The sequence below is a fragment of the Hippocampus comes genome, unplaced genomic scaffold, assembly GCF_001891065.2.
Source record: "Hippocampus comes isolate QL1 unplaced genomic scaffold, H_comes_QL1_v1.1 scaffold277, whole genome shotgun sequence".
NCBI lineage: Eukaryota > Metazoa > Chordata > Actinopteri > Syngnathiformes > Syngnathidae > Hippocampus > Hippocampus comes.
The window spans coordinates 269,947-280,227 of NW_017805365.1; the positions used below are offsets into that span (position 1 = coordinate 269,947).

Here is a 10,281-nt window from a genome sequence, read left to right on the forward strand (position 1 = left end):
CGAAAAAAACGACCATGTATAGTAAGGCGTTTTTAGACGAAAAAAACGACCATGTATAGTAAGGCGTTTTTAGACGAAAAAAACGACCATGTATAGTGGATATCAATGGAAATTAGGGTTCACTGGTTGGCACTGGAAAAATAATCAATCAATAAGAGTTTCGTATATGCTAGCTTTAGAGATGACTTTTATAAGTTTAGCACGTGGGAGGCGGGGGGGGGGGCGACTAGCCTGCTGACATCGTCCTGACGTGTCCTGATGGGAACTTTGCCGACTTGATTCTTCTGGACGTCATGAGCAACCCCAATCTTCTGCGCCACTCAGAACACTAAAGTCCAACTTAATGAAAGGCTCAAACGCTCCATTTGTGCGCGCGAGCGCGTGCGTGTGACTTGTGAGAGAGAGACCAAGAGAGTTTGCTTGTGTGCGCGCTCGTGCGTGAATCCAGCGCGTCGGAGCACGTGTTGGTGTTTGTGCGCTAGCGTTTAAAAATGGCCGAAGCACGTTGCTACGGCAACCGCGCGCCACCTCCGAGCTGCTTGACGGCGATCGTGATTGTTGGCCGGACGCCAGTGTGCAGCTCGCACAAGGGACCGCCCCCTCCACCACGGTTGGCGGCCTTTTGCGCGGTTTCTCTTGTGCCAACTGGGATGACCTCCCCCCCAGCCGGGGTGCTTGACTCGCTTGAGCAAGTCCACCGGGAACTTTCTTTGCAGCCACTTTTTGATCATATGGCGCCCTCGTGTGGATAAAAGCTGGTCCGCATGCACCGTCGTGGCTCCGTCGCTTCAGTGCAGCGCCACTTGTGGCCGTTGAAGATGGTGCATGTGGCATCGAGGCATCGAGACATCTCACTCACGGAAAATAAAAGAAATCCTACTCGTGTTCATGTCAATAATGCTAACACTATATATATATATTTATAAATATACTGACATTTCACGCACGCTGCGTGCAATGTGAAGGAGGCGGTGCAGTTGCTTGACGTGATGACGTCACCCCAAGGCACGCACTGCGACTTTTGGACTGGGGCAACCTTCTTCAGCAAAGCTAAAAGCGGACGTTTGGAATCCACACGCGGACGACGACAACAACAGCACTGCCTTTTCGCAAGGTACGTTCCGGGCAAATGAAAAATGAAAGTCGGACATGATCGAGCAGCAAGACTGTCATTAGCACAAGAAGCTAACTTAGTTTTATTTATTTTTTTTTTTTGTGCAACGCCTCCCCTCCTCGAGCCCAGTCCGCCCGACACTCGCACTGAAAACATGGCGTTTTTCAGCGTTTTACTGCTTTTGAACTAGTCACACTTGGCAGTCGGCGAAAATCGACGCTGACCGCGTTCTGCAAACCAATCTCGACAGTTCGGCGCCGGCGTGGCTTTTCTATTGGCGCTTCTGCTTGCCTCGATTCGTGAGTTTGCGCGAACATAAAGCGCAACTTTGAATCGCTCGTGCCACTTGTTCAATGGGACTTTGGAAAAAGGCTTGCATTGTTGTTGCTCCGCATTCGTACTTTTTGATGCGAAGGATGGAAATTGGCACCAAAAGCTTTAATGTACACTTCAACGTATTCTGTGTGTGTGTGTTTCGATGGTAGAGCTTTGCACCTGCCAAAGCGTCAAGGTGGGCCGTGGGGGTCAAAGGTTAAGGCCCCAGTCACGTTGACACCGCCGAGCGTGTTCCTTCAAAACCCCTTTGCAGATTCACAGACGATTGTCTGTGGAGTCCCCCCTCCGAGCACGCTCACCCGCACGCCCGCATGGACAGGAAAGAGGCCGCCGTGTGGCATCCATCATGAAAGAAGAGCATTTCACTAAGTTGAGGATATTAGCAAAGGAGAAACCTCCATCTTCCTCTACATCGCTACAAGAACTCCAAACCGCAATCTCATACAATCGAGTACATTGCAATCCATTTTGATTGATATGAAAACTTAAACTAAATAACTTTGTACGTATCAGAGATGCTCATGCGGAAGCCCCTAGCTGTCTCTGCAGACTAAGTTTCTCACCCATACATCACTGACCTCCCCACCCCGGAGGGAAAAATCCGGGTTATGAACAAACCACTCTGCAAAGGAGCCTCAGAAAGTCTCGTTTTTCTGGAAAAGTCCGCCTTGAAAGGGAATCTTCGCTCGTGGTCCGATAGCGTCCTTCGTCGTCAGTCGAGCTTTGAGCCGAACCAATCGGAAGCGCTCGTTGCTGAACCAAGGAAAGGCTGGAGAAACTGACGTTGTCACTCCATTGGCGTTGGAAATGTACGTCTGCGTCTTTGCGCCTGCACGGGAACGCCACCGCTATCCACGTCGAGAAAGATTTGCATCCTTGTCAGGGTACTCCGATGGCAGTTTTCAAATGGGATGACATGCGATTGATTGATTGCTCGGTAAATTGTTGGCGCCATTGTTGTCCCCAACGATACTGTTCTGTTCCACCACCAGATGGCGCTCACTCAGGTGTCCTCCAACAAGTGCGCAGGAGGTTTCCAGAAGGTCTTTGAACACGATAGGTGAAGGCGAGCGAGCTGACGTGGCCTCCTTCCTGGATTTGTCTTCTTCTTCCTCATGTTCTTGTGCTTTCTTTTTTTTTCTGGGGTGCAGCGTGGAGCTGAAGTGCAAGATGAAGTTTGCCGTCTTCCTGCCACCCAAAGCCGAGACGCACAAGTGTCCCGTTCTGTATTGGATCTCAGGTGGGCATCCGAGCTTGCTTTGTTAGCGTGAGGGGCGGGCCGCTTGCGCCTTTTTAGCCTTTTGTTCAAATGTTGATTTTTTTTTTTTTTTTCCCCCTTGGGAAAAATGACGGAGCGTCCGGGCTTAGTCATGGTCCATCTCCAAGTCCGGTACACTTTGGCGCCGAGAAACTTAGAAGTTGTATTAAATCTTTCCCAGCAAAAAGTCATTTTGGGATGGACGATCGTTTTTTGAAAAAAACTCGCCCGGCGATGCGTCGGCCGATAAGATTCCGAGAGGCAAACGTCGGGACGGCCCGTCTCGTCAGTTTTGTGTTTTGAGGGTCCCGTGGCGTCTCGCAGGCCTGACGTGCACCGAGCAGAACTTCATCACCAAGGCGGGAAGTCAGCTGGCCGCAGCCGACAACGGCATCATGGTCGTCGCGCCGGACACCAGCCCACGTACGCGCGCAGGCACATGCACATGCACGCCGAGATGTTGGAAGTGCGGCCATCGTTGTGGAGTTTTGCCCGTGGCTTGCAGGCGGCTGCGGCGTGGAGGGCGAGGACGACGGCTGGGATTTGGGCACCGGCGCCGGGTTCTACGTGGACGCCACCCAGGAGCCGTGGAAGAGCAACTACCGCATGTACTCCTACGTCACCCGGGAGGTGATCGAACGAGGCTTGAATGGCACCGTTGAAACAGAAAAAAGCAAAAAAGTGGCACCTCGATGGCTTGATTGAAAAAAAAACATTTTTTTGTGTGTGTGCCGCCCTCAGCTGCCCAAACTGATCAACGACAACTTTCCCGCCGACCCCGAAAGGATGTCCATCAGCGGCCACTCCATGGGCGGCCACGGGGCGCTCATCTGCGCCCTCAAGAACCCCGGGAAGTACAAGGTGGCGTCACCGCTGCGGGAGAACGAACCGTGACCGCGCAGCCCCTTGACTTTGGTTGTCACGCTAAACAAAAAGAACCCTTTTGGGGAGACAATTTTCGCTCCGTGTCTCGGAGGTGGCGGTTATCACTCTTCCATGCAGGAAAAATGTCAGATGGGGCCGGAGGGCGCGCAGACTAAGTTGGAGATGACAAAAAGTGTTCCGAGTTGTGGCTTTTCAGCAGCGCCGCCTTCTCACGCCGTTTGGGACCGTCTCTCTCTCTCTCTCTCTCTCTCTCGCAGGCCGTGTCGGCATTCGCCCCCATCTGCAACCCGGTGCAATGCCCGTGGGGGCAGAAGGCATTCGCCGCCTACCTCAAGTTGTGGCTTTTTAGCAGCGCCGCCTTCTCACGCCATTTGGGACCGTCTCTCTCTCGCAGGCCGTGTCGGCGTTCGCCCCCATCTGCAACCCGGTGCAGTGCCCGTGGGGGCAGAAGGCATTCGCCGCCTACCTGGGGCCCGACCGCGCCGCCTGGGAGGTAAACGCGCCAGCGGGTTAGCGGGTAGCCGCCGACCGGACTCTGAAGTCAAAGTGCGCCATTGCTCTCCCCTCCCTCCCCAGGCCTACGACGCCACCGTTTTGGCTTCGGGTTACGCGGGCCCGCCGCTGGACATCCTGCTGGACCAGGGCCGCGACGACCAGTTCCTGTCGGCCAGTCAGCTGCTGCCCGACAACTTGATCGCCGTCTGCTCCGAAAAGAAGATCCCCGTCGTCTTCCGCCTGCAGCCCGTAAGTAGCCCGCCGGCCGGCCGGCCGGCCGTCCGTCCGTCCGTCGGCTTCCCCTGCTCTCGCGTGGCAATGGGTCGAGGGTGTCCCTTGCCCGCCTGTTCGCGTGAAGACGGCTGCGACGGGCTCCGCCGCCCTGGTGGGCAGAAGCGGCTCACATGGCATTTGGATTTCCTCCAATCAGCGTCGACTCTTTTGGGGCGATTTTGGCAGGTGCTCCCTTCATTGGCGTTTCTCTCCCGCAGGGTTACGACCACAGCTACTTCTTCATCTACTCCTTCATCAACGACCACATCAAGCATCACGCCAAGTACCTCAACGCCTGACCGAGCGAGCGGTCCCGACTCCGGCCCGCTAGCCACCGCTGGCGTGTCACTTTGCGACGCCTGCCTGTTCCACACAATAAAAAAAGCCTCAATTCTTCTTGGTTGACTGCGTGCGGCTGCGTTCATGGCGGGTCCTCAGCACCTTTTGGAACTCATGGGTGGCACCCCCTGGAAAGTTGGAAAAGGAAAAAAAACAAACAAACATACAAATGCCTCTTCTTGTTCATTTGGAGAATCTGTCGTTTGTGACTGAGTCGGTGTAGCCAAGTGAAAAAAGGGCCACGATACAATGCAGGCTTTTTCTTTAGTTTTTTTTTTACTTTTGGTGAAAAAAAAACAAAATACTTTTTGTAGATCCAAGAAGCTCCACAGCAGTTAAGGCGGATGAAAGGGACTTCATGCAGAAGAAAAAAAAACCCCGAGGTCACCATCAAAATGTTTCAAATACGCTTGCTTCGCGGTGGATTAAAAAAAAAAAAAAGCATCAGAATATTCAAGTTAAGATATTTACACAAGTAGGGTTCATGTTTTGTTCTTTTAAATAAAAAACATTTACATTTGCATCACCGTCAAAAACAAAAAATGCAACCCCCCCACATCATAAATAGAAAAGTGAAAGTGGCACAAAAATGTCCCTTTGTTTTTATTGCTGTCTATGTCACGCTGCTTTCAAAATACTCGACATTGAAATGCGCGATGGAGCGCGATAAAAGCCAACTCGGAATTTTGAGGCAGTCGATTTGGAAATGCTGACCGGTAAATGGCGTCAACGCAGCCTAACGGTGGCATCGCCGCTCGACCGCACCGCGTGACTCCCGAAAGGGAAAAAGAATCGACGCTTTGGCCGAAGCGCATCCCGTCAAAATCGAAAGGGAGGCGCCCTCGGGCACCAATTAGCAGCGTAAGCCAATCACGTTCAGCCCTCCCGCGTAAGGCCGACCCAAAAGGGACCCGAAAGGCCACAGAGATGCTGCAAGCATCTTGGCAAAAAAAAGACCCCCCCCCCCCCCACACACACGATTCCAAAGACTGAGGATAAAAATAGACTTGGCCAAAATAGTTCATCATCTTCAAAGTCCCGTTAGAAATATACTTTGCTTGCCCTTTCACAGTGCGTGTGGATTTCTTCGGCTGCAAACTTAACTTTAAGAGTGAGCGGCTACCAAAGTTTGCGTTTTCTTTTGCTGCGGTCGCGGGTCGGGTGGCGGCGTCACGTGCGCAGTCCCAGGCCCGGTCCCGGTCCAGGTCCAGGTCCATGTGCGGTGGCGGTCTTGCGCTCCAGCAGGGCCCGCACCACGACGCCGACCTTGAGCAGGCCTTTCTCCTCCAGGATGTGCTGCGGCAGGCACAACTTGTCCTGCAAGCAAACGCAGCGCGCGTGCGAGAGACACACGCACACGCAAAATGGAATCAAAGGCCGCCGCCAGCTTTGGCCACGGCGGGCCAGCCGCAAATGCAAACGCGGCACCCGCCGAGTGTTCCAGCCTGGTTTTGAAAGCCCAAGGCCAGTTTTCATCGCCGACTTTGAAAAGCCCAACCCGAGGCGAAGACACTCATTTTTGGCTTGGACCCGGATCAAAACCCAAATCCCGGCTTCAAACCCCGATTTGAATCCCCAGCCCGAGTTCGAAACCGACATGAAAACGCAACGTCCAAACCGTACCCCCTATTTGAAGCCCGCCCACCCCCCCCAATATAAATAAAAATAAAACAATAAGCACACAGCCGAGGGGCAACAAGAGTTTACCAATGAGCTCAACATCCAAATGGTGAAATGCGCTCTCTTTGTTGACCAACATCAAAGTCTGTTGCATCGGTTTTCAAGGACACAACAAAGCACAAATGGATGTCACCTTTTCAAACGGAGCAGTTCCGGACGGAAGCGATTCCAGAAACATACTCAAGTGAGCAGGAGAAGACGCAAAGGCTAAATGCTAAGCTGAGGTTAGCGTGAGCTTTGCCTCTGCGCGAAGACGGCGCGCGCAGGAGACGTTTGGAAGTCAGACAGCCGGTTGAAATTTGGGGGCCGCGACCGTTGGCGGCTTGGACATTTTCCGTTTTTGCGGGTAGAAATTGCGCAGCCCAACGCGGCTCGCGAGCGGGCCTCCGTTCAAAGACAAATTGCTTCACAAGGTTGCGAGTGGGAACTGCGTTCGGCTGAAAAGGCCGGCCGGCATTCGGGGTTGAAGTTGCAACCGCTTTCAGGCGGATGTTTGCTTCCTCTTCCAGTTGGAATTGTGCACATATGAGAAGCGTGTGCTCCTGGGGGGAGGGGGCGGGGGGTCGTTTCTCGCCGGCCGGCGCCGCGGTTACGTCAGATGGCTCCACGCGTAGGCGGCAAAGAGCACCAGCAGGCAGAGGACGTGAACTAGGCTGCAGCCAATCAGGTCCCACCGCCACCGGGGCGGAGGCGGGGTTTGAGTGGTCACCGAGACCGAGTCCGGCGGCGACGGGGCGGCGGCGGCGGCTTTTTTTCCCGAAGGCGGCTGCCCGCACACCAGCGTGCTGACGGTGGCGCACAGGGGCGGCAGGCGGCGCTGGATGATGTCATAGGGGGAGCACAGAGAACGCTGACGGTCGCAGGAGGACGGCCGGGATGGAGAGGGGGCGGGGAAGGGGGGGGGGGAGACAAAGAAGACAACGAAAAGGTGGAAAAATCCAGGCGGAGAGCGAAAAAGGGAAAGAAGAGGCAAGAGGTTAAACGGCGAGTCGGGAACCACGGCAACAGAGCTGAGCGTAACCATGGTGACCAGCGGGGGATGCTGATCGGGAGGAGGAGGAGCGCCACCTCCTTCTCGTCCCGATGCAACCGGCGAGGAGAAGCAGGGGGTGGAGCCAGCCAGCGAGCGGGAACTTTGCAGCAAGTTAGCACGGGAGCAACCAGCTCACGTCGCGTTATCCAACGGTGGAAACGGGTCGACTCCGTGCGTCCAAAAGTGGCCGCGGCAGGCGGAAGGGAACCCCCGCTCGCCCGTTCCCAATGCGGCTAAGGAGCGTGCGCTTTGCAAAGTAGGGATTTCGCTGAGACGCTCCACTTGTAGCAACGTTAGCATCACATGAGAGCGGCCAACAATCTGATTTTCACCGTCGCCCGTTCGCCCGTGCCTTATTGGAGTCGTCTCTTGAGTCACACCGGAAGCGGCGCCAGCAGAGGCGAAAGCAATGTGCTAGCAGGGGGCGGCTTGCGGCCGGCCGGCGGGACAACGGAGGAGCCTGCGGTGTTAGCGCAGGTAGCATGTGGCCAGCTATCGGGCGGTTAGCACACAAGCTAGAAGCGCGTTAGCACGGCAGTTTAACAGCAACGATCCGAGCACTAAGAGCGGCGAGCGGAAAACAGGAGCAGACTCCCAAAAAACAAGTGAGCACAAACAGGCAGTCGCCGCTCGGGATGGAGGAAGAAGCCACGACGCAAACGGCACCTCCTGCGAGGGAGGCCGAGCGCTTTGGGGTTTGAGTCCCCAAAGCGGGACGGCCTCGGCCTTCTCGGAAGGACCGCGTCAAACGCTTCGGCAAAGCGCAAGTGAGCCCGCGGAGCGTTTTGGTCGACGAACGGCAGCGCAAGTCGCCACCGGGACGTTTCCAAGTCGGAAACGTGGCTCGCTTTTCAAGCCCAAGTTGAAGCGCTGGCCACGCCACGTGCACACATGACGAACATTCCGACTTGAGAACGTGCCCAGTTTGCGGCCCGCCACGCGGCCTTACCTCGGGCACGCCGATCTTCCGACAGGCGTCCAGGAAGTTCTCCACGTTCCGCCGACACTTGGCCATGCTGAGTTTGGGCTGTCGCGGCAAAAATGTCAGCGAAGGCTTCCAAAGGAGCGGCGCCAGGGATGGAACCATTCGTCGAAAAGCCGAAGAGTCCAAATGCATTTCAACCGCTTGAAATTTGCAAGGCCGGAAAACAAATCCAACTCAAAGATCCAATTTTTCATGCCAAACGGTTTTGTGAAGATAACCGTCTATTCGATATGCAAGTTTCGTTTTCATGTTGAGTTGTTGCACAAACAAAGCACCGATGTGGCAAGAATCGAGCTCGACACTCCAAAAAGTCGTCGTCGTTGGTTTTTTTTCAAAGCGTAACTGTGCCCAAAATCGAATGGAAACGAGGAAGACGGAAAGGAACGGCGACTTGAGGGAATGGTTCCATCCCTGAGCGGCACAGAGAAGCAGAGACGGGGGGCGGGGCCTACCACGGCGGGCGAGGGCACGTGGATGCTGATCACCGAGCGCGGGCGAATGTGATTGGCCAAGTGGCAAAGCACCACGCCGTCCATCAGCGAGGTGCCCAGGTCGTCGGGAAGCGCCAACTTCAGCCGGCTCTCGATGCTCTGTTTCCAAAACAAAAGCCATTTTTGTCACACACAAACAAAAACAACCCACAACAACTTAAGAGTTGAGAGTTGAGAGGCGGGGACCCCTGCGGAAATGCCGTTTTTATGGCCGCCCTCGCTCCACCCCCAACACGACGCTGGAATTTTGAATTCTTGCCCATTTTGCCTCAAGTGTCCGCGCCTCGTATTCAGTAGCGAGGGGACGCGTTTGCCTTTGCTTGATGCTGTTCTTTTTGCCGGGTCGTCATCGTCAATTCCAAAGGGCGGCAGATTTCATGCGTCTTTTCGGGCCCAAATGACAAATGGCCTCCCGAATGTCACCTCACGGCGTCCAAAACAAAACAAAAAAAAAAACAAAAAACTGCTTACGTCTCGGAGCTGTTCCATCAGCTCCAGCTCTTCCCTCAGCTGCTCCATCTTCCTCCTCATGGTGAACTGCGGGTCCACACACTCCGCACTCTTGTGGCTGCGTAGGAACACTGAGCAGCGAGTACACAAAGGAAAGGGAAAAATAAAAATAAAAATAAAAATAAAAGAGAGAAAGAAAGAAGCCGCGTTGAATTTTCAAGCGGCGGCGCTTTCGTTCATTCGCCAGCAGCCGAGTGGCCCTGCCGCCGGCGCTTTGCGAACGCGCGTACATTGGCCGTGCTCTGGTGCAGCACCGTTTTCCGGGAGCGGGGACGTGCGGCCGATCGCGGACGTCGGCCCGAGTCGCGCTCCCTCAGCCGCGCCGCGACGGCCGCGGTCAAGTTTTGGACATTGCCATCACTCAGTTAGGGGAAATTGGATTTGAAAAATGATACCCGTACACCGGGGCATATATCGATATATTCCTTCATTTGTCCCAAAACGCTGATCCAAGTTTGCGGTTGGGCGGAAAACTTTTGAAATGTCGTCTGTGGAGACGTCGTGAAATCGAAATCCAGGCCATGGATGGCGATGCTGACGACTCGTTGCCTTTGACATCAAAACAACCGCGAGGATCATTTTGGCCACAAAACTACCAAGCCAAGGGCCGCACATCGGTCGAAGCAACAAATGCGGGGCCCTCGAGACGCCGCCCGAAGGCTGAAACCTACCGCGCTCAGGCGCGCCTCCGTCGCCCCGGCTACGTTGCAAACTTCCAAAGAGGGGCGGGGCCTGCGAGAGACGGGCGGGGGAGGAAGGGGGCGAGCAGGGAAGCGAGGACGGGGCTGCGATCGGGAAGGGAGGGGCGTGGGGTGCGTGCATACGCGTGCATTGTGGGGAAAAGTCCATGCGGCGGATCATCGCAACAACGTTGTCAATAAA

At 54.9% G+C, this 10,281-nt stretch overlaps 2 protein-coding genes across 2 annotated transcripts in view; one reads left to right on the forward strand and one right to left on the reverse strand.

Moving 5' to 3' along the window:
* Positions 1-981: 981 nt before the first annotated feature.
* Positions 982-4,745, forward strand: esd (esterase D/formylglutathione hydrolase). Its single transcript, XM_019871941.1, has 9 exons — positions 982-1,114; positions 2,443-2,510; positions 2,602-2,690; positions 3,033-3,131; positions 3,214-3,338; positions 3,450-3,569; positions 3,988-4,086; positions 4,170-4,337; positions 4,580-4,745. The coding sequence occupies exons 2-9, from the start codon at positions 2,443-2,445 to the stop codon at positions 4,658-4,660; spliced, it is 849 nt and encodes a 282-aa protein (XP_019727500.1). The 5' UTR covers positions 982-1,114; the 3' UTR covers positions 4,661-4,745.
* Positions 4,746-5,834: 1,089 nt separating this feature from the next.
* lrch1 (leucine-rich repeats and calponin homology (CH) domain containing 1) overlaps positions 5,835-10,281 on the reverse strand; it is a gene marked incomplete at its 5' end in the record, with an annotated part of 17,234 nt that continues 12,787 nt past the window's right edge. Inside the window, 5 exons of the mRNA XM_019871921.1 lie at positions 5,835-6,017; positions 8,363-8,440; positions 8,851-8,988; positions 9,361-9,470; positions 10,071-10,184. Of these exons, the coding sequence (XP_019727480.1) occupies positions 5,871-6,017; positions 8,363-8,440; positions 8,851-8,988; positions 9,361-9,470; positions 10,071-10,184 (587 nt within the window). The remainder of the gene's footprint in view (positions 6,018-8,362; positions 8,441-8,850; positions 8,989-9,360; positions 9,471-10,070; positions 10,185-10,281) is intronic.